Source organism: Balaenoptera acutorostrata, chromosome 10 (genome assembly GCF_949987535.1).
Source record: "Balaenoptera acutorostrata chromosome 10, mBalAcu1.1, whole genome shotgun sequence".
In the NCBI taxonomy this organism is placed as follows: domain Eukaryota; kingdom Metazoa; phylum Chordata; class Mammalia; order Artiodactyla; family Balaenopteridae; genus Balaenoptera; species Balaenoptera acutorostrata.
In genome coordinates this window covers 52,273,170-52,299,675 of record NC_080073.1, presented here as the reverse complement: position 1 = coordinate 52,299,675, position 26,506 = coordinate 52,273,170, and the positions used below count along the sequence as shown (strand labels likewise).

Genomic DNA, 26,506 nt, shown 5'->3' with positions numbered 1-26,506 from the left:
TTGTCCCTTGTCCCCCTTGGGGCACCAGAGGAAAGACCAAAGAACACCTTCACATCTCTGGGAATGAGCAGAATTGAGGTTGTTGGTGAAGAGAGGAGCTCCCAGCCCGAGTGTGCTTGAGATGAGTTTTTAATTCTCTTTTGCACCTTTTGATTCTTGTATTCAGGAGAAGCAGGATTAGGTATTAAGTTCTGGTGTACAAGCCACACTGACACCGCGTGTTTCTCTCCAGATAACCGACAGCACACTCATCCAGCTCTCCATTCACTGTCCTAAACTGCAAGCCCTGGTGAGTCTGAGCTTTTTGTGACGTTACTTACCTCTTAGGGATGAAAGAACCCCCGTACTACGGCAAGAACCTTCCTTTCCATAGGGTGTCATCATTCTTGGTTTCAAAGGTCTGTGCGTTGGGCTCACTTGGGAGGCAGGGTATCTAAATGTCACTGCTTTCATTTTAGGGTGTGAACCTAATATAGGGACTAGCGTCCTTACTCAAATTCATGTTCATCATGTCGGGTATAGTAAAAGTTACCATGGTTAAAATGAGGCCATCCTTATATTACATTTCATATCTGCTCAAATATCTATGGGGGGGGAATTAGAATATACTGAAAGATCCAGAATGAGCAGTGAAAAGTGTCATTGACACTCTTAACCATGCAGACATCGCATGCACGTTTCCCATCCGGCTGCTGGACGTGAAGCAGGGGTGGAGTCCCCATTCGGCTGCCTGCTCCCACCAGATACACTGACTCACTGAATCCCAGCACAGCCCTGTGATGTGGGCACCATGGACGTCCCTATTTTATCAGTGAGGAAGCTGAGGCTCAGAGCGGTTAAGAAGCTTGCCCAAATTTACACAACTGCCCAGAGGCCCCAGATCTCGTGGCTTCCGTGGAGTCTGGTCTTTCCACTGCCCTGAGATACACGACAGATTTTTCTTAAGCCAGCTCTCTCTATCCCCTTTGAACTTGCTCTGTCAGCAAGGGCTAGGATTTTATAACATCATTAAAGCTCCATTTGGCCTTGAGTTACTCTCCCCACCAGTTTTCCTTATTTCCACATTCCTTCTGGATGCTTCTCCCTCAGGCACAAGTGTGCTGGGCTTTGGATAGCTCTGGGACTTTTGAGTTTGGTGTCAGATTTCAGAGATAGTCAGAAACCTACCTGTTTCCAGATTCTCTGCTGAAACCGTTTCCCTCTACACACCTGCAGATAATTTTGTCGTTCTAATGTCTTTACTCCCAAATTAGTTCTGATCTGGTTTTATAATTGATAGAACCAGTTGTCGGATGTGCTTTCTCCACCCCTTGTCTCCGTGTCCCTGAGATGGCCTGCTTCTCAGAGGTGTGGGGAAGGTTAGGAGCCCCGTGCTTTGTTTCATATTTTAACCTCCCTCCTCCCTGTTGCCCAAGGGCTCTCTCCCCGACTCGGAGATACCCTGGACTTGGACTCCCACCCCTTCGGCAGTGTCGTCTCTTGTGTGGACGGGACAAGGCCTTCCACCAGCTCCCTAACTCCTGCTTCCTCAGGAGTGCAGGCCGACCTCAGCGACGGGTCAGGAAATGTCTTCCAAATAGTGTTCTCCCCAGTGGGGATTCTGGTGACTGAAATCTTCTCCATCTTCCCCGATATTCATACAAGCGAATTCCAGAAAGGGGACTTAGAGTAAAAGATAAACTATAATAAAAACCAGAAGTCCAAGATAAGAGCCTCAAATGAAAAAAAAAGAAAAATACCTGGAGGATTATTAGCAGAAAAGCAGGGAAACAGTTGCAGTTGAAATCTAAACTTAGCTTTGGAGATGCCTAGTAGCCCGCAAGAAAAGGGAAATGCTGTGGATTAAATCTGATTATATTCATCAAATTCACTCTACAAACACCTCTTGAGGACCACTACACGCCGGGCACTATTCTAGGCACTGGAGAGCGAAAAGATCATTCATCAGAAGAGAAAGACTTTATCGTCACTCAGAAATTGCACAGCAGTGTGTGTCTGGATCCTTGTTAACGGATACTGCAGGGGCTCTCCCTGGTTCGGACATGGTAGCAGCACCTCTGTCAGCCCCCAGGTAGAGCCAAGGGTGAGTGGAAGCGCAGGGTTGTGGGACGTGCGTTTCTGCCGCTGCAGGTCTCAGAGCACAGACGTGCAGTCTTGGTGCGGGGCAGCCCAGGTGCGCCTGGGACATGCGCATAGGAGCAGCTGGTCCCCACCTCCTTGGGGGAGGGCCAGACAGTGCTCTCCATGCTGGAGCCGGGGGTCCACCCCAGGGAGTCCTCCCCCAGCCTCGGGAGCTCAGAGGAGCCAATGCTGTTGGGGCAAAGCTCCATAGATTCAGAATTTTGAAATCTGCTTTTTAGCTTTTACTAAAGACCTGCAAGCAGGAAGAAATGAGGGAAGTGACCACTAGCCCCGAGCCAGGTAACTATCACACCTCATTTGCTAAACTTCAGTTCCCAGGTTCTTCTTTACATGTGAAGGCAGCAAGTGTGCACATACCCCACCCCTTCCAGGAACTGCTCTGTGATCCTCAAGGGAGGAAGGGCCTTGTACTCTCACAAAAACCAAATCTAGAAGGCTGTTTTGAAAGGGAAACTGATCATGTTTCTTTGAAAATAAGTCGAATATACAATTGCAAACAAGGGGAACTCCAGATTCAAAAGAACACAGGAGTTCATGAAGTTTGCTCAAAGGAGGTTAAGGATCCTCTTCGTTACTTCAGTTTTTAGTTTGTAGGATGTCATCAGCAGGTTCTGTTGATAATTGGGGGACTGGTTTCCTCTTCAGTACCAGAGCCAGTTTTTTTGACTTTTAAAATCATATTGGGCTTCCCTGGTGGCACAGTGGTTGAGGGTCTTCCTGCCAATGCAGGGGACACGGGTTCGTGCCCTGGTCTGGGAAGATCCCATATGCCGCGGAGCAAGTAGGCCCGTGAGCCACAACTACTGAGCCTGCGCGTCTGGAGCCTGTGCTCCGCAACAAGAGAAGCCGCGGCAGTGAGAGGCCCGTGCACCGCGATGAAGAGTGGCCCCCGCTCACCGCAACTAGAGAAAGCCCTCGCACAGAAACGGAGACCCAACACAGCCAAAAATTAATTAATTAATTAAAAAAATCATATTAATGCAGCTCATTGGTCCTAGAAGCTATCTAAGCATTTTAGCTATTATTTTAAAGAATAAAGAATTACAGCCAATAAAGACTATATTACTTTCTTGATGCCACAGAGTTTTATCTCTCACCCTGATTTATCACAGCCTTTACCAGTGAGATTTATACCTTCATATATTTTCTTGTTACTAATTAGTGTCCTTTTCAGCTTAACAAAGTCCCTTTAACATTTCTTGTAAGGCAGGTTTAGTGATGATGAACTAGTTTAGCTTTAGCTTGTCTGGAAAACTTCCCTCTCCTTCCATTCTTTTTTTGTGGCCACGCTGTGTGGCTTGCGGTATCTTAGCTCCCCAGCAGGGGATTGAACCTGGGCCCCAGCAGTGAAAGCGCTGAGTCCTAACCACTGGACTGCCAGGAATTCCCATCTCTCCTTCAGTTCTGAATAACTTTGTTGGGCTTAGTATTCTTGGTTGGAATTTTTTTTCATTTCTGTCAGCACTTTGAATATATTGTGCCCCTCCATTCTGGCCTGCAGTTTCTACTGAAAACCCTGCTGACAGTCTTCGGGGGGTTCCCGTGTGTATAACAAGCTGTTTTTCTCTTGCTGCTCTTAAGAGTCTTTAACTTTTGACATTTTAATTGTAGTGTGTTTTGGCGTGGGTCTCGTCTTATTTGGAATTCTCTGGGCTTCCTGAATCTGGATGTCTGTTTCCTCCCCCAGGCTAGAGACGTTTTCAGCCATTATTTTCTCCGTTGGCTTTTCTGCCTGTTTCTCTCTCTTCTCCTTCTGTTACCCTTATAATGAGAACGTTAGTCCACTTGATATTGTCCCTTAAGTCTGTTAGGGTATCTTTACTTTTTTTCCTTCTTTTTCTCTTTGCTGCTCTGATTGGGTGATTTTCACTGCCATGTTTTCAAGTCACTGATCCTTTTATCTGCTTCATCTAGTCTGTTCTTGAAACCTACTTTATTTTTCAGTTCAGTTGTATTCTTCAGCTCCGTGACTTCTGTTTGGTACTTTTCCCAGATAAGGGCGTAAACTCCTGTCTGGGGGGATACTGACCAGGGAGAGTGCAGAGATGGCATGTACCTGCACCTACCTTTGCTGAGAGCACATCTGTAGGCCTCTAGGTGTGTACCAGACCTGAAGCCTGCCCTGTAAGCTCCAGGACAAGCAAATAGGCCTCTTTCCCAGAAAGGCTGGGGGTGTGTTTCAGCCTGCTGTCTGTAAAGTGCCCTGGGGGTGGCAGCCTGCCAAGAACTCTTTCATGTTTAAGTCCCGTAGGACCCAGGAATACAAGCCGCCTTCGGCCATCAGGGCCAGGTGAGCAAGGAGCATCCCATGGGCACCTTATACAAAGACTGGGGCACCAGAAATAAAAACCAGGTCACCAGGCTGATGTAAAAGCTCCCCTCTGGGAGAACTGGTGCTCTGGAGCATGGCAGAGGGGAGAGCAAAGACAGCATCGGCCTCCAAGGTCTCTAGAAAGGATTACAGTCAGCCCTTAGATGTGTGTTTAATTAGAAGCCTGTGCCCCTCGCTGCAGCTGTGATGACAAGCTCATAGCCCTCTTTCTGGGACGACTCCTGGGTGTTTCCTCTTGCCGATCGCGGGACATGGGAGCCACTGAGCAGTCTCTCCACTGGTTACAGTTCCGTGGGGCCCCGCAGGCTGGGAGATGGACGTGTCCCCTGGCAACAGCTGCAAGAACTGGGGCACCAGACACACGTGAAACTCCCCCCTGAGAGAAACATGGAGACAGACAGAGAATGAGGGTGGCACCTGGCGCGAGGCAGAGGCAGGGCCGGGAGAGCATGCGAATAGTGCTCACCGGGAAGGAAGCAGCCCAGAATTTAAGAAAGAAAATGTCATCCAGTGGCTGGAGCTCAGCAGAGGGAAGGTGCAAAGATGGCCCCGCCCATCTCCAGGTCCTGGGGGCACCCCAGCAGGCCCCGCAGTGTGTCACCTAGCAGGCGGGCCTCCGCCACCCGGGCTGGGCTCCCCTCCATCAGCTGGCCCTGGGGGTGGGGAGGGCCCGGGCGTGAAAGTCCTTTGGATTCCTCCTCACACTGCTGTGGTCTCTGGGTCTCGCGGAGGTGAGCGCGTTGGTTTTTGCAGCTAGACGTTCAGGTGCCTGATGTGGGGTTAAACCCTTCGCTCCTCAGTGAGAAGCTCCAGGTTATGAGTTCCCTCCTGCCCGGGGGTCTCTGCGCTTGGGGCCGGGGTTCATGACAGACTGTGGCCCAGCCTCTCCTTCCGCTTCCAAGCGGGCCGTCTCTCATCTGCCCAGCGTGGAGAGTCGTTCAGCCAGTTTTTATGTTTTTTTCTGGAGGAAGCTGTTCCCTGTGTAGCTGTAGATTCGCTGTTTGCGGGAAGAGGTGAGTTCAGGATCCTCACGGCGCAGACCACCCTCTGCAGTGTCGGTTCCCATCTTTACCTGGCGGGAAGGTGAGAGAAGCCGCTGCCCATGGGCCCACAGCTTTGTGCTCCATCCTCCCGCTGCTCAGTGGTTCCCAGGGGCGCTGCCTGGGCCGGCTTCCCTGCTCTTCCTGGGCCGTGAGCCTTGGAATGAGAGGGTCCAGCAAACATCTGTGCTTCCCCTCATTCCAGAGCCTGTCCCACTGTGAGCTCATCACGGATGATGGGATCCTGCACCTGAGCAACAGCCCTTGCGGCCACGAGAGGCTGCGGGTGCTGGAACTGGACAACTGCCTCCTCATCACTGACGTGGCCCTGGAGCACCTGGAGAACTGTCGTGGCCTGGAGCGCCTCGAGCTGTACGACTGCCAGCAGGTCACCCGCGCGGGCATCAAGCGGATGCGGGTAAGTGTCGGGCAGCAGCCACACCTGGCAGTTTCTCAGCAAACGACAAATACACCAAGAATCAACATCCACTTTCTACATTCTGTCCTGGGCCAATAGTTATGCAAACTATCCTCTTAGACTTCTTCTAAATTTCCTTATTAGACCCCACCCTGGAAAGAGTCAACTTCTAGAATGGGTCTGGGTGGAGGTTCCATGTGGTCTGTTGATTAGCAAACTTATTAGAAGGAAAGGGACTTAAGGCCGTTATCAGTAGGCTTGATCTTTGCTAATTTCTAGGTATAAAGTGTCTTAATAACTGTGGCGTTCTTTCCGCATGTAGTTCACCTGCATCATTCTTGAATACGCTTTAAGTTTAGGCAACTTTGCACTTAGACCCCTAAGCAGCCCCAGGTGCTACAGCTGTTACATCTCTACTCGGTTTGCACACAGGAACGGTGACCACCCCTTTGTCTTTAAAAGGTGCCGTTTGGGGAGACGTGCACGTCAACAGGAGCAGCGTTAGCGCACACCAGAAATTCTATTGGGACTATCTGCCTAATGGTAGAATGAACTAGATTCTATAGGAGAACTGTGGGCTTTTCTAGGATTATGCCTATAATCCCCAAACTATCTTATGACTACACTTTTCCTTTCTACTTTCAGGCCCAGCTCCCTCATGTCAAAGTCCATGCCTACTTTGCTCCTGTCACCCCGCCGACAGCAGTGGGAGGAAGTGGACAGCGGCTATGCAGGTGCTGTGTCATCCTCTGACAGCAGCTGCCCAGCCCAGGGCTTCATGAGGTGTCCCTTCCTCCCGAGGACCCGAGTCTTTCTGACGTACTCCACCATCATCCAAATCTGTTGATTCTCCATTGGGAAAGGCATTTACAGGTAAAAGACTTCTGCAGGGACTGCAGTAACTCTCATGATAGTTTTTACCTTTATTCTGCTGTGATGCAATCAATTCGAAGCCTTGTGTCAATTAACACAGGGCAAGAGTGGTCATAGTGCAGCCAGGACCATGCAGGAAACCTGGATCTCTAGAGGTGGGTGCCTCCCTAGGTACAAAATTCCTGCCCTTGGCTTTGTCAGCATTCCTCAAACAGACCATCAGCGTTAGCACAAATTGAGCAGAAAAATAAGCTGTTGATTTTCTACCTGATACTTCAGCCAGTGGCCTACTTTTATTCACAACGATTCCATTTTGATTAGCAGGACTTTTCCACTTTGAAGATTAAATAGCAACTTTATCAAAGTGACTATACTGCAAATTCATAATGCCCGACAGTTTTCTATGTAGCGACTTAGGTGGAAGGCAAGTTAATAGGTTTCCATGAGACACCAAAGAATGAGGACTCTAAACAGGGTGGAGCAAGGTCTTCACCCTTCTGTTTCTGTCAACTTGTCATATATCCTTTTGGGGACCAAGAACTAAACAGAAGCAACTCAGTTTGTGTTGCCTGATTGGAGATCATAAGCTCTGGCGTAGGCTGTGGCACATAATGCGTTGTTGTTATAGAAAAGCTATAATCATGTCATGTCTCACAAACTCTGGGGGACCTTAAAGAAACAGAATTAAGGCTCAAGTTATCTATAATATAATCAATTAAAAATAATGGATGCATGTAGAATGGGTGTGATTTTTTTCCAAGTTTATTTTAAAATCTTAGAAATCAAGTTACACCAGGACTATTCAAAAATTGTACACACTTAAAACTAAAATCAGTGAAGTGTTGGCACCTTTGAGACTTATATAAAAATGAATAAACCATTGCAATGCTTAAGTCAGAGGGTTTTATTGCTATTATCTCATGGCAGACAAATCTGAGCAAAACCGTCTTCCAGATTCAGGCGTTCCTAATGTTACCTGAAATCTGATAAGATGATCTGGTTTCTGCTCTGTGCTGTCCACATTTGTGACCTTCATTGCATCTCTGTGTGAATGGTAGCCAGCCCTTCTTAGTAACCACTCCCCAAACTGAAGAGCCCAGAGTTCATGAGAAGCCGAGGGAAACAGCAAAAACGAGAAATTTCCCCATGACCAGCAATACTTCTAATTGGGTTAGGGTTCTATTAGGTGGAGCGTTTTAGAAGCATTTAGGATACAAGGCCTCAGCTGCATTCTGGGGAGAGAAGGCAAATAGATGGATATACAACTCCATAAATCAATTAGCAGGATTATCAGAATAAGCATTAAAGTCCTGATGATTTTGCTGCCTTATTGTGTGTATACCATAGCAGTTATTTAAATATACATTTACACCACTGTGTGGGGGAAAAAATGGCTGTTGCAGGAAGCTATGAATATAGTTTCTATTTTAAAAATTTAAATGACCAGGGCCTTCTATACATTATCTCTTTTGAGCCCGGACACAACCTCTCACAGCTACTGGACTCTGGCTGAATGACGCTGGACCGCATCTACAAAACAGGAGAACCTCTGTTAAGAAAAATCAGGTTTGCTTTCCCTTTAAGTGTGGCACAGTCACTGGATAAGCTGTCCTCAGTTGCATCAGCTTTGAGGAAACAAACTGAAAACACACCCCCCCCCCCCCATCCGCTCTTATAACAACATTGGGACTGGTGTGTACGTACTCAGAACACACACAGTGAACTCCTTGATTCTATGACATGAGGTGACACACTGGCAGGAACTTGGATCTTAAATGAGACACACGTTTGCAAAACAATCGGAAAACATTTATTATACTGAAATGTGTACATCCTACTATTAAAAAAACAAAGTAGCAAATTTGCTGGTGCCAAAATCTAACCTGTTTCACTGGGAGAGACTAACGTTCAGTGCTGCTTGGTGTCATTTCAAGTTTGATGAGCTTTTAATTATTTTTACCCCACTTGTAAAGCCTGATGAGGAATTCAAAATAGCACACAGCATTAAAAATGACATTTATTGTTCCATAAATCTTGAGACTCAAAAAGGAATGCTAAATAGACAAGCAAAACTCTAAAACAATTAAGAGAGAAGCTCACTTCTTTCCCAAGTGACTGACTGACTGGTACAGAAAACATGTGGTCATACAAAAGCAAAGGGAAAATGACGGAAAGGAAAGCTCTCCTGCTTTAGGGTCTATACAAGTTATGGATATTTTCAAACCAAAGATGGAATATTTAGAGACACTACTTTTTCATATCAAATAACCCCCTTTATGAATAAAACATAAAATGCCAAAGCTTTCACCCACTGAAGTAGTTTTGTCTTCCTGGGAGAGATTTTAAACTCAAAATTACCCATTCCTATTTCTGCCCGAACAAAGATAGATAAGGATCAAATAATACACTCAAAACCAAGACACTGGGTGAACGGACAGAGATGGTATAATTAAAATGGAATCGAAGTTTGAAAAGAAAATTGTGTCTAGTACACCACAGGCCTCAAATGCTTGCTGATGAATTTTGGGAAGGCTTCGGGTGAAGAGAAGAGATAATAATGATTGATGATTGATAGTAGAAAAAATTGCAAAAACAGTGATTCCCTTTGGAAAGTATACTGGCCAACAAGCATTTGGTTTTGTGAAAGAGGCACTCTTTTTATAGAAAAAGAAGCTATTATGTGGTGTATAAAAAAGTCCCGAAATAATCACCAGAATGTTACCCATGATTGTACTAAAGCTCCATATTAGAGAAGTGTGAGGAATTTTGATGGTACAATATAGTGTTTGTGATGTCTAGTGTTCCACAAATAAATTTCAACTCTTGATAATGAAGACCCCTTAACACCAAGTCAGAAACTATCACACTGTTTTCTCCTGCTTAGGTGTATTTCCAATGTTGGGGACAGGGCTTTAAAAAAGTGTAACAACAGTATGGTGCAGGGTGGGGTGGGTGGTCAGAGACAGAGAGGGAGGAAAAGGAGAAAGAAAACCACATGAGTTTAAAAGGCATCGGGGCTTCAAAAATGAAAACCAGAAACAAAATGCTAAAAATGGAAGCAGAAGCAAAAAGTTTTTCAATAAATCTGTGACAAAGCAAAAACACAAAAGTCTTTGTACCTATTAGGATTTACACTGATCCTCTCACCAAGGTACTCTTGATAATGCAGTTTGCTTCACGCCCGTCTTCCTGGCTTGGGGCTTCCCCGATCTGGCATGATCACGGCAGACGCGCACCCTTAGACGTGATTTTTTCCAGGAAGGCACCAAGCCTCTCCCCTGACCACTGATCGGCCCGTATCAGCGTCGGCCTCACTCTCTCCACACGTGGATTCGGCGCTGGCCCCGCAGCAGCCAGTGCCCCCCCTGCCCCCAGGTCAGCATAAGGTCCGGGCAGCAGAAGCCGAACTGGCCCAGAAAGGTAAATGCCCACAGTACATCTTTACATTCATTTCCAAACCGCATACAGTGTAAAAAGACAGCGAAGGCTGCTTCTAGGGACTGTGTCTACTGGCCTCTCTGGCAGAGAAGCAGGCGGCCTACCTGCACCGGGGCCCGACGTGCTCACTGTCCCGGGGCAAGGCCGCGGCAGTGAAGCGAAGGAGACGTGCCTCTCATCCAGTTCGCGAGAAAGGTCATCCTGTGTTTTCAATATGAAACATTTCATACGGTAAAATCCAATCCCAAGACTTCTTGGATTCAGTCTTCACACACTTTTAAGCGTAACTTTAAACTGGTGCTGAATAGAGTTCAGACTACGTCAAGACGTCACTTCAAAATTATGTGGATGCCACCGCCGTTTTCAGCTGCAGAAAAAAGAAAGGGATGTTATGCGCAATTTTTTACCAGGCTGGAGTATCAAGACTACTTTGAACACTCCTAGAACTCTACAACCCCCCGCCCCAGTTCAGAGGGTACCTTTAAATATTCTAGAGGAAAACAAGCTAACTTGCTCCAGCCCCTCTTGCCTATGGCAGCGTCACGTGCACATTCCCTTTGCCCGCCCCGCCCCCCATCTGAGGGCAAGGCGCAGGGCAGAGACTATCCAATAAACTGGGTGCTTACATCCACCTTTTCTGGAGATAATTTTTGAACTCCTCAAAAGTAGATCTGAAACATTTTAAAAAACACATCACTACTTTTGCGCAATGGCCTAGTGTTTCTCAGGAGATGGCGAGAAGCAGCAGTACAGGCGTTCATCAAGGAACAAATGAATTTTTCTGTAAGGACCAATGTCTGAAAACAGTACACTGAGCGGGACGGGGACGTCCTGTGATGCCTGATACCAGAAACCCCACCGCCTTCACAGGACGCAGCCACACGTTCACTGTATGAACTGCCTCTTTTATAGACAGTGTGAGTTTTGCAGAGTAAAAACTGCATTGTTTTGAGAAGGAAAAATTGAGCCAGAAGGGTACTAAGCTAAACATGTCTGTGAAAAGAAAAGATAAAGTGGGCCAGTTCACAGACTAAAGAGCCCTGCAGGTAACTTGGTGGCTTACGAGACATGTCAGGCACAGGGTGAAGTCCTAACTTCAGCCCCTCCCTTCAAGGTGGGCTGCTCTCTTCGCGTAACTTCCCAGGAAAGGGTGACTCGTGACATCGTGCTCTTTGAGGTGCAGCTTTAGATCTTAACTCATCAGACTTTTAAAGGTCTCTTCTCATAGTAACTTCACATTTAAAAAACCCCTCCTTTATCCAGCCCTTTAACTGGAACTCTGCTGAACCCTGTCTGGGCCCGCTCTTCACATTCTCTCCCTCCATAACCTCAAGAATTCCTACGGCTTTTGAGTCACGGCGGACACGCTGAAGGCTTCCAGATTTACACCTCAAGCCCAGGCCTCTCTTGCCAGCCCCAGCCGGCTATGATTTCCACGTCCTAAAACGGAAGCCTTGGCCGCTTCCCCCAAGCCCGCCTACCTCTCCACCGCCTGCCCAGCTGCTCCTGTGAGAGTCACAACCACTCCTCCCTCCAATGTGGAGCCCAGCAGGGCCCTGTCTATCAGCGTCCAAGATCCCGTCACCTCTCGTCTAGATGACATCTCCTGCCTCCAGTTTTCCCACCTTCTCATCTGTCTCCACAGAGTTGCGAGAGTGGAAGAAAAGAAAAATCTATTCACATTACTCGTCTGTTTAAACAACATCACCGACTTTCCAATGCATTTCAAATAAAATCTAAACTCCCACCACCGCCAGGCACTGCCTACCAGACCCGCCTCCAGCTCTGCTCGTCCTCGCCCTGCACAGCAGCCACGGGCCCCCTCAGGCCTCCAGAGCAGCCACGCTCCTTCCTCTGCACCCGGCCCCGCGCCAGCTGGGGTGCTGCTCCTCGTGTGTTCAGTTCCCCCTCGGGCTCCAGGTCTCAGCGTTCATGACAGACAGCTCCTCAGAGAAGCCTCCACGGCTGCGTGTCCCCCTCCCCAGGCCCCCTCGTCCACAAGCAACCCCACTTCCCCATGCATTCATCGCACCTAAATTACCTATTTGTAATCTGTGTGCATCTATGGACCAATTCTGGTTTCCTTTCCCCACTACAGGAGGGGAAGACCTTTCTAGCACCAACGGCATGTGTCTGACAGGAGGTGCTCAGTAAAATGTTGGCTGAATGGACTGGGATTTTTCTCCAGGCATCCAGAAGGACTGATGCCTCTTCCTTACTTGCTAGTTAATTTCGACAATATTTCAGTCACTAGAAATATTCTCTTGATTCCTTTTTCAAACTTCTTAAAATTAGTAAAGCCACCATTTCCAAAAGTAATACGCAAGATGACTGCTGATTTCAGGCACGCACTATCTTTCATGATTCTCGCATTTCAAGACACACGTACCTTTTACTGTGGAGAATAAAAAACAACTCTCATCTTGAAAGTTTTGAACCATCTAGAAGGATAAAGCAGATGTATAATTAAGATCCAATTGTCTTTTCTTAACTGAGTAAAAATAGTAAAAGAAAAAATGTCATAATCTATATATAGCTGCACAAGTACAGGACTCAACGGCCAAAATGGTAATTCAGATAGGCAGTGTGAGGTAGCAAGGGCTTACACCTGCTGTACCGGCCAGCCCAGTGACCGTGCTTGCCCATGGGGGCCCTGCGATCTGGTCAGTCACCCTCCGGCCCACGGGGAGGCCATTCGCTGCTGGGTTCTGTGATAGTGACTAACAAAAAGTTGCTGCCAAGGTGCTCTTCTGTTAACTGAACACGGGGTGGCAGTGAACTGCCCTTCTAACCTCACAGCTTTTTAAAATCAGCCACCAAATAGTACACAAAAGGAAAACACATTCAAATGCCTTGCTAAAAAGGGCCAAAGGCCCGCTAACCCGGAGCCCCCCAGTGACCAGTGTCGGAGTTCAAAGAGGGCGGGATCGGAGCTATGGTTCTCCTTTACCTGTATTCCTTCTACCACCCAGGACAACTAGAACTCTTGGTTATAAATTCTTCCCAATCTTGAGTCCCAGCTCTGAAAATGATTCTCATGAGTACTTGCTAAAGAAGTCACAGATTTTTTTTCTATAGCACTTCAGTAATACATATAAAAGTAAATATCAGTGTAAAAGGGGAAAGGGCATGCCAGTTACCTGATCGCTAACAAGAATGTGAATACCGGTGGGACCCTGTCTGTAAACCTGGTTAATTTGGTGGAAAGGAATATTAAACACCAACGCAAGTTTTCGAGCAACTTCTGAAGCAACCATTTCTTCTAAGTAGATTGCATGATAAACTGAAATAAAAAATAAGAACAGCATTTTAGCAGTAATCTTTGATCTATTTTCCACATGATCTATTGGAAGATCACTCCTTTCAAAGTACTAAAGAAATATAAAAATTAAAGATAAGAATACTTCTCCCCTTACTACCCATGTGAATATAATAATACATTATTTATGCTCACACATATAATTTAATTAACATTAACCTCTGTACAAAAGTATCTGAGGTTTTAATTTATCTTAAAAGCAAGCAGGAAGTGACTGCAGATGGGCACAGATGATCATTCTGGAGTAATGGGACTAACACTGGATTGTGGCGATGGCTGCAAAACTGTAAACTAACTGAGTATCGCTGAATTGTGTACTTGCAGTGGGAGGACTTTATGGTATGTAAGTTACACCGAAAGAAAGCCATTTTCAAAAATGCTACGTGTTTCTAGACATATATAAAAAGAACTCTAAAAAGGTCATAGTTTTTGATTCAGTAAACCTACTACTGGGAATTTATCCTAAAAAATAAAAGCTGCCTCTCCCCTCTTCCTTTCCCCTAAAGAATTAAAAACAGTGTAGAAGACGGCACACGAGAAGCTAAGGATGTGGACCACGAGGCCTCCTGCTTCTCCACAGAAAGCCCAGCTGTTTCCGGAACACGTGACGATGCAGCAGCCCTTGTCTGCAAAGCGTCAGGCACATCTGCAGCGAGCCTGAGTCTCGCAGGTCCTGCTCTGCTACTGACTCAAGCCAAACACGGATCAGGAATATCAGTGCTTTAACTTTGCTTCCCCAAACAAGGGTTTTTTCATGTGTGTGAGTACAGAAACCTTTGCTTAGAATTTGGAACTACAATTAAGGTAAGACTACAGAGAGGCTCTAAAGCAGGGGTGCCATACCCTGCCCTACACTTGGTCTTTTAAAATTAAATTTTATCAGAACAACAGCCGAGAAAGGCCACTGCCTCTCACCGCTGCCAGGACAACCTGGTGGTCCCCACCGACTCAGAAGGGCAGTGGCAGGAAGCTGAGTGCCCTTGCCCCCCGCCCCCCGCCCCCCCATACCCACCGTAGGGCGTGGCGCCGCCGCCGTCGCCCCCGCCACCCGCTGCCTGCTGCTGCCCCTGCGGCGCCGGCTGCTCGCGGCAGACGTAGAGGGTCAGGCGGGGCCGCACCGACCTGCAACCAGAAGACGGCGCTTGTGAGCCGGCGGGAAGGCCGCACGCGCAAGCGACAGCTACAAGACTCTAGGGTCTATTTCCTTAGGAGAACTTTACAACGTTACTTCATTATACGAAATAATTTACTAGGAAGAATATAAAAACACACACCTCACACCAACTATCACAGGTTATCACAGGTGGTCTAATCTGATGATCCAGACTCTAAACCACTGAGATGGTCGGTCAGATGCTGGTAAATTTAAGTTTCAAGATTATGTCAGCAATTTAACATCAGTAAAATTCAGTTTAATGGAATTCTCACACCACAAGTCTAGAAATACCAATGATAGTAAATGAGTCTTAAAAGCCAGCACAGTTTACAGTTCTATCATTTTAATTCACAATTAGAAGTTTACATTTTTAATAACTGTTTAGTAGTGTCACATGACCTTGAAAACCATAGATTCTGTAGAGCTCACCTAAATGAGAAGTTTGTTTTCTTGGCAACAACCCCAGTCGTCCTCCAGACCACAGTCCTGCCCATGTGCATTTCTAGTCTTACAGTCTACCTCTGCCCTCAGTGCCTGCATCATATCTGGGCCTGCCTGAAGGTGCACACAAAACAGTCTCCTCGTGAGCACGGCGGGCCAGCGCGCAGCACGAGGGCGCACGCCGACGTGGCGTGGACACATCCTGCCCGTGGTCCCCGCGCGAACAAGGGCACGTTCTCATTTCAAGCAGAACAGTTCATTTTAAACACGGTATTTACCTTGACTTCAGTGAATTATAGAGCCGAATTCCATCGGCTGCACCACAAATTTGTACTAGATCCTCCTTTGTCAGTTTTAACAAGTCGGCACCTGGAGAAGAGCAAAAAGAATCTTCTCAAGGAAATGGGAGAAGAACCAGCACTACAGGCTACTTTGCAGCATCTGTCTTCACAGTTTAATGTCCTTCGAAGCCATCGCCAGGTCTCCTGTGTATACACACACACATGAACAACACACACACACATACCTGTCCCTTACAGCCAAAGAATGCTGGCTCTCCATGTTCTCTATCAAGAAGGAACTCAGAAGCCCAGAGGCTGGAAAATCAGAGCAATGAGCCGACAGCAAAGTCTCTTCCCAGTACAGGATTTCAGTGCCTGCCTTATTCTGGCTGGGTGGAGCTCGTGAAGATAAACATGATTCTGACCCCAGATAGTTCACCTTGAGATGACCCAGACCAATCTTTAATTTACAAAAGGAAGAAATGGAAGTCAGAGTTTGGGGGACCTGCCCAAAGGCACACAAGTTGGCAGCAGAGCTAGGACTAGGTCTCTTTATACTGTAACATGCTACATACAGTCCAACATTCTATAACAAACAACTCCATCACAGCAGCCAGTTTTAATACAAAAGTATGTCAGAGAATTGCATATTATACTTAAGGTTTCCCCCGTAAGTATTTGGTGTGTAAATGACATGGTATCTAGCATTTGCTTTAAAGTAGAACAGAAAGGGACCTGGTGTTGGGAGTGGGAGAGAACGACACTGACCTAGGCTGGTTGTCTTTGGAGCTGGGTGTGGTGACACAGGAGCTCATCAGACTCTTCTATGTTTTATGTTTGAGTGTGTCCACAGTCTTTTGTTTTCCCTTTTATTGGTGCTCAAGATGTAGTTTATTGGGAGAATTAAGATGCCCTCTGGGATTAAAGTATGACCTCCATATGATAAATATCCACTTACATGTGTGGATAATGGAGATTAATGGAGTTATCTACTTTTGAGGGCTTGAATGTTAAGAGCCTAATAATTTTCTAGTTTGTAAAAGAACAAAGACCAGAGAAGCCACATCTCCCATGAGGCACGAGCACTGATGGAGCTGTTTATGGAGTGAGGTAAGCAGAGACAGACGCTGTCATCTCTGCCAGGGGGCCTTCCACACACACCTCTGCCAACAGGGCTCCCAGGAGCGACCAGAGACGTGTGTGCCCATCCTTCAGCCACACACAGAGCTGGACAGACACTGTGCACAGCCCTCTCCAAAACATGACTGCCTAACAGGCTCAGAGAAAGAAGCCTCCCTCTCCTCGCCTTTCTACTGTTGGGAAGCTCACAGGGGAAGGAAAAGGCAGGAGGCCAAGCCACAGTGATCACCACTCAGAACTACAACACGCATCGTCTGACAGAGCAGGAACCTGGGCCCTCGTGGCAGAGCCTTCCGACTGTGCGGTGCTCTCCCTGTCTCCCCTGTGAACCTCCAAGATGCGCCCCACACCCCCCAACACGCTGAAATTTTTAAATTAGTTTTTCACAGATAAAAGGCTTACTTGATCATAAAAATGTGCATCCCAGCTAGCCAACGACTTTCACACAGCACTTCAATTTTAAAGAAACAAAGCGCTACCTGGGGAATGACTAACCATGACACAAGCACAGCAATAAAGGGCTGACGTAATAAACCACGTTCTTTGTGAAACCAGGCTTTCCTCTAGGCCAGCTGTGTGCACACATGTTCTCTCCTCTTAAAGGGCTTGAGCTGCATTTGGATGGTCCCCCAACACCATGGGCTAAGGAGAGCCAGCTGCCACTTCACTGTGGCCCAGGAGGAGTTTGGCCAGGACATGTTAGTAAGTGTTCTGTCGGGAAAGAGTCCCAGGGCCAAGTAGGTTTAGGAAATGCTGCCCCTGCCCCAGCTGGCGTTATCTATTACTGTCCCTCCAAACAGGCTTCCTACAGCACCACCTGAAGCAGCACCGCCCGGTCCTTTCTGAAATTACATCTAAATACTCCCTTAGCTTACTAGGCAAGAAAAAAACTTAAGTCTATAAAAACCATATCTGAGTACATTCATACCCTCTAATGCTACATAGCAATAAAGAGGAACTATTGATACAACATCTTGGATAGAAGTAAGGGCCTTATGCTGAGAGAAAAAAAGGTAACATACTGTACGATTCCATGTATGTAACATCGAAATGACAAAATCATGGAGACAGAAAATACATTAATGGTTGCTAGATATTAGGGATGGTGGGAGAGGGGTAATTAGGGAGATCCCTGTGGTGATGGCAAGATTCTGCATCCTAACTTCGGTGGTGGTGGGCATACAAATCTATACATGTGATAAAATGATGCAGAACTGTATACACACATAGCACCAATGCCAATTTCCTGGTTTTGATACTGTACTATAAGTATGTGAGAAACTGAGTGAAGGGTACACTGGAACATCTCTGTGTTATTTTTGCAACTTACTGCAAAGCAAAAATTATTTCAAATAAAAAGTTAATAAAATCAAAAAAATTGCATATAACTATATACACCTATACAAAAATGAGGGCCTGTAAGCCTGGTGAAACAGCATCGAGTTCCTGTTCTGATACTGCACCATAGGTCTGCAAGACACTACCACTGGGAACACTGGGCAGCTCCCTGTACAGGTACACAGGAGCTCCCTGTACAGGTTTGGGCAACTTCATACAAATCTACATACAGTTACTTCCCCAAAATTTAATTACAGCTAATAAAAGTACAAAAACAAACAAGCAAACAACGTGTGTGTGCGTGTGCACACACAAACAGAAACATACCTAAAAAACTGGAGAACAGTCTTGTGTAGGAAGAGAATCTGTTTTTGATCAGCCATTGTTGTGTTTCCTGGATCGTGGCTGAAGGCTGAAGTTGCTATTAACAAAGAAAATGAACACAAACAGAAGAAACTATTCAGGCTTACAAAAAATAATCCAAGTCACTGGCATGTTATAAAGAACATTTAAACAAAACACAGAAATCCTCCAGGTTTAAAGTTTAAAACACCCACGAAGAGCACAGGAGTGATTATTCAGTGACCCAAACAATGACTCAAACCCCTGTTAGAGGCTTCAAAATGCAGGACCCTAAAAGCATGATAGTTTAGGGTAAAGATACTTACTTCACTAGAGGCCTGTGAAACTCCATCTCCTTGATGATTTGGGGAAGAAGAATTGCTGGGGAGAAGGAAGAAAAAAATGATTATTATGATATATATATTTTAATCAAGACATTAAAGGCTATTAAACTAGGTGAATTTAAAATAATACTGTGGGACAGAGCAATGTAACTATGCAAAAAGAGTGTCTGCACAACTGGTCAAGGAGTCAATATGTTGATAAGATTAAGACACAGAAGGGAATTCCCTGGCGTTCCAGTGGTTAGGACTTGGCGCTTTCATTGATGTTGCCCAGGTTCAACCCCTGGTTGTGGAACTGAGATCCCCCGCAAGCTGCGCAGTGCGACCAAAAAAAAAAAAAAAAAAAAAAAAAGTTAAGACCCAGAGGACAGTTTAATTTGTGCCTTCTCCTCCTACATCTGTTCTAGTAAGAAAGTCAGGTTTCATGAAACAAAAGGGCTCCAATCATTTCCAGGGGTGCCAGGAAAATGACGGATACTCGTTCATTTTAGTTAGGAAAAAAATATGAGAATCAAATAAGATAAACAGTTGAAAACAACTGCAAAAAAAATCTACTTTAATAATGAGCTACAAGAAATGATATAATAATCCTAAGCCAAAATAAAAATAATATCCCTTTAATGAATATATTTATCCATGATTAAACAGGGTGAAATTCAAGAGAACAAAAGAAACAAACTTGTGCCACTAACCCTGTGTTTCCAGGGGAAAATGAGAACAGCTGCTCAGGGAGTGCATCCACCTTTCTGGTCCCTTCTTAGCACCTGTACCCCAGTTACTTAGGTTTACCATGTTGATTGTTTACTGTCCTTCTCTGCGCACTAGAACTTGAGCTCCTTCAGACAGGGCTTTCTCTCACTCACGTCACAGCACCCGGAACAGTGCTGGGCACCATGGGCTCTTGGGAAATATCTGGTGAGCCAGTGTGTACACGAATTCACAGCTCCTCTCTGAAACTGTTGTCATTTTCTAGGATTATTCAGTCCCCTGCATGGTAACATGCTGGTCCCAGAGTCCAGGAGTGTCCCCCTACCGTGAACCACAATAACCTACATGGAAACAAGCTGCCTCTTGGTCTATCCATCGCCTCAGGGAAAAGGCATGTTCTTCTTCGTTTTCTCACCAGACCCTGCTATAGACTGAATGTTTGTGTCCCCTCAAAAACCCCCAGCGTGCTGGACAGTATTAGGAGGTGGAGCCTTTGGGGAGTAATGAGCATTAGATGAAGCCATGAGGACGCAGCCCCAGGAATGGGATCAGTGACTTCGTTAAGAGTCGTAAGAAGAGTCTGCCTCCTCCCCTCTGCTCTCCGCTGGGTGAGCACACAGGCCGGTAGCCTGCACCCAGAGAGAGTCCTCACCAGAACCCGTTCCGGCCAGGATCCTGCCCCTGGACGCCCAGCCTCCAGACTGGGAGAAATGAATTTCTATTGTTTATAAGCCACTCAGTCCCTGGTGTTTGTTATAGCAGCCCGAGCTGACTAAGATCTTGTGTGACCAGAGTATAAAAATGAGAACCCTTTCCTTTTTTTTTTTTTTTTTTTTTCCTCTTTCTTTTCCCCGCACCCCATGGCTTGCGGGATCTTAGTTCCCTGACCAGGGACTGAACTGGGCCACGGCAGTGAAAGCGCTGAGTCCTAACCACTGGACCACCAGGGAATTCCCTCCTTTATGGTCTTAACTTTCATAATTTTACTTCCCAGCAAGAAATGTCATAACAGCGGGGACCTTCTGATCTGACTACTCAGCAGGAGCTCCTGAGCAAAAGCCCCAGGAAGGACGATCTCCCCGGGGCACTGCTGACCAGCAGCTAACAGTCAAGGCCAGAAAATAGGATGAACAGAGCCCACCATTCCCATTTCTAAAACCACAGCAAGCCTTTAAAATGAAAAGTCCTTCCTTTAAGTTTTAAAGACTTAATTAAAAAAAAAAAAAATTAGTGTCTTTGGGAGGGAGAAGAAATAGAGTAGAAAATAATCTTTGTTCGACATGGTGAGCATTAAAGTGTACTTTATCATAAACTCAGTTGTAACATATTCAAGTCACAGTTTCACCTTAATAACTCACTGTCCTTTTCTCTCTATCCATGAAGCCCATTAATGCTGACTGTATCTCACAAAGAAAATATCTTGAAAATGCACCCTTTTCTACAATTTTCACAGCTGTGAGTGTGTGAGGCACAAGGGGGCTAGGAGCAAAAAGGCGGGAAGGTGAAGAAAAGACAGTTTTGCCCTGCAGCAGGCTATTTCTAATTACCACATACCCCAGATACCCACAAAAAGAGGCTGCGTAACTTGACAGGAAGGGAGATAAAGGAGCGCGGGCACTCGTCACGCACACCGGCTACCTGTCCGGGATGCTGCAAGCGCTCTGCTGTGGGGCCGTGAAGGTGGGCGCCGTGGAAGGGCTGCTGTTCACATAGGCGGTGGGGGTGTCGGGCCATGGAGAGCACTGCGGACAGAAACAGAAATAAATTAACGGTTCGCTTCTAAAGTACACGGGAGAAATATCCTTGTAATTCACTCTCTAGTCTGGCCAAATGCAAGATCGTGAAACACAAGACACCTAACATTCATCAAGCAACCTCACAGAAACGCATCAAACCGACTGGTGTGTGGCAGGGAAAATGTTACCTGCTGTGCGTGTCTAGACACTGATTACTCTCAGAGAGGACCTGAGGTGACGAGAGCAGCAAACATTTCTAAAGGTGTTTTAAATGTGCGTTTAAGTACAATGTGCTTTCAAGAACGTTCACCTCCCTCTTCATCCATTCCCCAGTAGGTACCTATCGAGGTTTAAAGAACAGCAGAGGCAAGAAAGGATTCAGAAGCAACATCTGACATCGCGTGGTGACAAGGACAGTGGATCTGTCCCACCTAGTGCTCTTTTCGCCCTCTTCCCCAAGGAGCAGCCTCACTGGTACCCATGTACTTCCTCGATCTCTCTAAGGTTCATGATCATCCCCAAGTAAGATGAGACAGGCCCAACATCAAAATACATCAACTGTGGATGGTACTGCCTGTAGCCATCTACCTACCTACCTACCTACGTTTATTGTTTATATTTTCTAGAAGGGGCAGGGTGGACTTAAATATTTTTCAGCCCTTGGCACAATTCTGACCAAAAATAGAGCCAAGATACAAAGACACATTAACTACTCCAATTAGGAATACTGAAAAAGCTAAAGTCAAAACATGCTGAGCAGGCCAGGGTGGTCTCAAGTGCTGAGGATGGAGGGAATTCATCTCACTCCACAGGTATTCCTTCTAAGACTGAGAACGCCCTGGGTTTCAAAGGTCCCCTTTCATAAGCACTCTCCTCCCATTTCACACAAAAACAGCATCCTGTCTCTCCATGGCTGTGGGGTATAAGGCTCTGCCAAAAACCAAGCTAAAGACCATTCAAAGAAATCAGGGTAGACACTAAGAAAGTACATGACTCTAAAAATTCTTCTCTACGTCAGGGGGTTTTCAATTCTTTGCTTTCAAAATAATTCAGGAGGACGTCTTGTCAGCTGACAGACACTGAAATAATTTATTAGATCATACAAAGAGAGATCATTGGAATTTCTGGCAGGTATCTCGGAAGGGGTTCCAAGACCTGAATGACACTACTGAAAGAAAAATAAATGTATCTAAACAAAGTTTCTCTTACCTATAAAAAATCTAGAATTTAAATATGTTCTACCCTGTCTCATCATTCAAAATGCATTTCCAATAACATTTCTATTTTTATAGTTAAAAATTATTCATCAAAATTTGTATGATTTGTTATTTTGATAAACTGGTACAAATAAGTTTTAAATTCCTCAACTGACTTAAGCCTTACATGGTCACAGGAAATTTTAAAAATTAAATTTCAAGTTATATTGTTTGTTGTAAAAAAGTAATTAAGGTGACCATTAAAAGATTTCCAGGCATGAAAGTATGTCCTATTTGGACAATATTATTTAAGGGGAGTGAAAGAGAAAACGTGAGATCAAGAAGGAAGAGCAGAGTAAAATTTCAGACTTAACTAAAGTGATGGCTTCACCTTAAGTTGTAAATACAAATATTCAAGTATGTCAGAAAATTGTTTCCTTTGCAACTATTTAAAAAATTTTTTTATTGCAGTACAGTTGCTTTACAATGTTGTTAGTTTTTACTGTACAGCAAAGTGAATCAGCTATATGTATACATATATACCCCCCTTTTTTTGAAATCCTTTGGAACTATTTAAATTTATGATGAAAACTTTCAGATGTCAACCTAAAAATGTGCAAGGGAGTATATTCTTTTTTTTTTTTTTTTTTTAACAAGAGCCCTTCTAGGAGCAACTTGCATTTTTTTTTTTTTTACTTGATTTTATTATTATTTATTTATTTATTTATTTTTGGCTGTGTTGGGTCTTCGGTTCGTGCGAGGGCTTTCTCCAGTTGCGGCAAGCGGGGGCCACTCTTCATCGCGGTGCGGGGACCGCTCTTCATCGCGGTGCGCGGGCCTTTCTCTATCGCGGCCCCTCCCGTCGCGGGGCACAGGCTCCAGACGCGCAGGCTCAGCAATTGTGGCTCACGGGCCCAGCTGCTCCGCGGCATGTGGGATCTTCCCAGACCAGGGCTCGAACCCGTGTCCCCTGCACTAGCAGGCAGACTCTCAACCACTGCGCCACCAGGGAAGCCCCGGGAGTATATTCTTTTTCAAAATTCTTTTGAGTGAAGTCAAGACCACTAGTGTGAAGGACTCTGAGCTTAGAAACCAAGTCTCCTCAATGGTTACAGGAGCTTCAAACAGCATGTCTGACACCCATCAAAAGCATGGGTACAGGGCTTCCTTGGTGGCGCAGTGGTTAAGAACCCACCTGCCAATGCAGGGGACATGGGTTCGAGCCCTGGCCCGGGAAGATCCCACATGCCACGGAGCAACTAAGCCCGTGTGCCACAACTACTGAGCCTGCGCTCTAGAACCCACAAGCCACGGCTGCTGACCCCACGAGCCACAACTACTGAGGCCCGCGCACCACAACAAGAGAAGCCACCGCAATGAGAAGCCCACACACCGCAACGAAGAGTAGCCCCCGCTCGCCGCAACCAGAGAAAGCCCATGCGCAGCAACAAAGACCTGATGCAACCAAAAATAATAAATTAAAAAAAAAAAAAAAGCATGGGTACAAAGAAAATAAAACAGAAATCCCATAATCTCAACATTCTTTACAACTACCCATTAGGTATCCCCTCAGAAATGGGGAAAATGACTGCAGACTTAATGTTTCAACTATTATCAACTTTCAGAAAAGAAATCTAATCTGGCTGGAATGCATTGCTAAACCCTCTCTGCATGTTGTACCAATTTCACTATAAATGACATTTTACACAATGCCCATTCTTTTTAAACTAGGGTCTTTTGTTTTTCTTTCCAGTTTACAAAGTAGTACCTCCCCAGCTTATACAGTTTGAGGAACCCAAGACGCTGTGGGCCGCCTGGCAGGTCTCCTAACTTGCGGGTGTCACATGCTCATGGTCACCTCTACTACTTGGAAGATCTTCCCGCTACACCATTCTCCCCAGATACAAAATATTACAACACGGCATAACATGCACACCAAAACAGTATAGACCTTTTAGTATCATCAAGTCTCCCCAGATCTGCTTTGGTAATTATTGCCAGCTGTTTGAGGAAATAAAGCCATCAAAAGCTCCAAGTGAGCATGGCAGGTGATACAGCAAAGACACCAAATTTACTGAAACTCCACAAACATACCTATTTCACTTTTACACATCTAGATTCTTCTAGTAGTAGAAAAGCAGGGCTGTTTGACACCTAAACCTTGCCCAATAAATAGGAGACTCAATTCACAGAACACAGGAAAACTAGCATTCAATGAAAACTGGTCCTGTTAGGAGGCCTCTACTTTTAGAAATGATGGATTCCAAGTTCTTCAATGGCCAGGCTGGATGAAACACCAAGACTCTCCCACCTGCTTTTTTCGTAAGTTTCTCTTACAGTCTTGACCCAGGAGAGTACAGGCATACCAAGGAATATTTTCAGTGTTTCTTCTACCTTGTCATTCTTCCCTGTCTTTAAAAGTAAGCAATGGTACTGATTCATCAAGGCTCCAGCGATATCTGGCCTGGACTTGTAGAGTCGCAGCTTTGGTGCACTATGAACAAAGTCCCTCCCCAGGCAGCTTAGAAAATGAGGACTCATTGCAGACTGTAGACACTGGCAGCCCAGATTTGAGCCCATGAAATACAGCTCAGAGGCAGAGACCAACAGACACGCCAAGGGTTTGGTTGTGCGGTGGCTCCTGGGAACCTACAGTGCTGCCTCTGTTCAGTGCAGGACCATCGCACGCAGCACCATGTCGCTCTGACAGGCAAGTCTGGATACCCTTTCTACTGAAAGCCAACTGTAACTATCAGAGAACTGTAAGAAATGCTGGCCTTCTTTTGTAGGTGCTTGAAGAAATATATAAAACGTTGCGGATTTTCTTTTTTAAGGGATTAACCTGTACCTTGCTTTTAATGAACAGGTTTCCAAGAAGAGCTCTACCCACCCCTAGAAGTATCTTAACCAAACCAAATGCAGCCATGGGGCAGCAAGCAGTGCACACTTGGAAGATGTGAAATCCCAGGCCAGTGAACTGCTGACGTTTTGCATACTTTAGACTTGCATCTTCGGATGAGCTCTGGGCTATAACAGATTTCTTTAATTTACAAATTATCAGAACCATTCCTCTTAATTAGTTAGTTTATAACAAAAGGGGAAAAATGATTTGAATTACCAGTGTCTCCCCAAAAAAGTTTACTAAGAACCATTTGTGTCTTCAGCTAGGAAATTAGGAGAATAAAAACATAAAACTAGAGGGGCGGGCGTTTTGGGGAAGGAGTATACAGTTGTTCCATACAACTTTTGATTTGAATCAAAAAAGCCCACTTAAAGAAGATGCAACATGGTGTGCTCCCCCGGCCCTCAGAGAGGGCATTTTCAGTTTTACTGCATATATTATTTAAATGCATATAGAAGTATTTAAAATATTTTCACTCAATGCTTTAATTTGGAAATAATGTTCCTGTGATAATGCCTGTGGCTTTCATAGTCTACAGATAATTACAGATACATGTGTAAGAGTGAAAACTCCATTTCTGGCACCTGGATAGTACAAACACTGCAATGATGAAACAGTAACCATTAATACGTATGATAAGTTATTTTTAAAAATTATTTAATGTTCTCTGTTTACATTTACTGCTGGTATATAGCTGATCTAAGTTTATATAACAAGATAACCCTCTGTCAACTGTTTGATGAAGAACTGTGTTATAAAATAAAGATCTGCTCTACCTAATAAGCTGGCAAAGTTCATATTCAACCAAAACCCCCCTTGACTACAGCGGGGAACCAGGGCTGAGTGCAGCAAGGTGTCCTACGCTGGCGTGAAGCATAAGGTCACAATGCAGGTGCCAAGAGGAAACACTAATGCAGTCAAGGACTGTTTTTCTACCAGTGCTGCCAATCAGGCTTTTAAAAGCAGACACACATTCTTACGCTGCATGCAGGGAAATGGGACACAAAGTACTGCGTATGTTAACGTCAAGCTTGCTGCCATCATTTCTCCAAATATCCGTGACATTTTCTTATCAGTTACACACACGAGAAAGCAAAAACCTTTTTTAATTACACAAAAATAACTATTTTACTAAAGAAAGTATTTTCAATTAATTTCAGTGCTCGTAAAGGAAGTGTATGTGCGAAGGAGAGAGAGGGAGGGAGGAAAGGAAGGAGACAGGGAGGGAACACATTTCTGAGTGTCATTTGTTGTCCCTCCAAAACCACCCAATATGGTCAACTTTGTTTGAAAGTGTTAGATTTAGGAAATTTTCCTCAGTGAGGAACAAACAGAAAGCAGGAAGTCTAAACAAAAGCAA

General features: G+C 45.4%; 2 protein-coding genes across 6 annotated transcripts in view; one reads left to right on the top strand and one right to left on the bottom strand.

The window, feature by feature from the left end:
* Positions 1 to 7,936, top strand: part of FBXL2 (F-box and leucine rich repeat protein 2) — an 87,273-nt gene extending 79,337 nt beyond the window's left edge. For all 4 annotated transcript variants that reach the window (XM_007191521.2, XM_057554522.1, XM_057554523.1 and 1 more), the window contains 3 exons: positions 233 to 289; positions 5,720 to 5,932; positions 6,578 to 7,936. In XM_007191521.2, coding sequence (XP_007191583.2) covers positions 233 to 289; positions 5,720 to 5,932; positions 6,578 to 6,685 — 378 coding nt within the window. In that variant the 3' untranslated portion in view covers positions 6,686 to 7,936. The remainder of the gene's footprint in view (positions 1 to 232; positions 290 to 5,719; positions 5,933 to 6,577) is intronic.
* Positions 7,937 to 8,592: 656 nt separating this feature from the next.
* UBP1 (upstream binding protein 1) overlaps positions 8,593 to 26,506 on the bottom strand; it is a 67,920-nt gene continuing 50,006 nt past the window's right edge. For both annotated transcript variants that reach the window (XM_057554519.1, XM_057554520.1), the window contains 8 exons: positions 20,951 to 21,054; positions 18,587 to 18,641; positions 18,246 to 18,339; positions 15,438 to 15,528; positions 14,575 to 14,684; positions 13,384 to 13,526; positions 12,633 to 12,684; positions 8,593 to 10,610 (listed from right to left, as the gene is read on the bottom strand). In XM_057554519.1, coding sequence (XP_057410502.1) covers positions 10,573 to 10,610; positions 12,633 to 12,684; positions 13,384 to 13,526; positions 14,575 to 14,684; positions 15,438 to 15,528; positions 18,246 to 18,339; positions 18,587 to 18,641; positions 20,951 to 21,054 — 687 coding nt within the window. In that variant the 3' untranslated portion in view covers positions 8,593 to 10,572. The remainder of the gene's footprint in view (positions 10,611 to 12,632; positions 12,685 to 13,383; positions 13,527 to 14,574; positions 14,685 to 15,437; positions 15,529 to 18,245; positions 18,340 to 18,586; positions 18,642 to 20,950; positions 21,055 to 26,506) is intronic.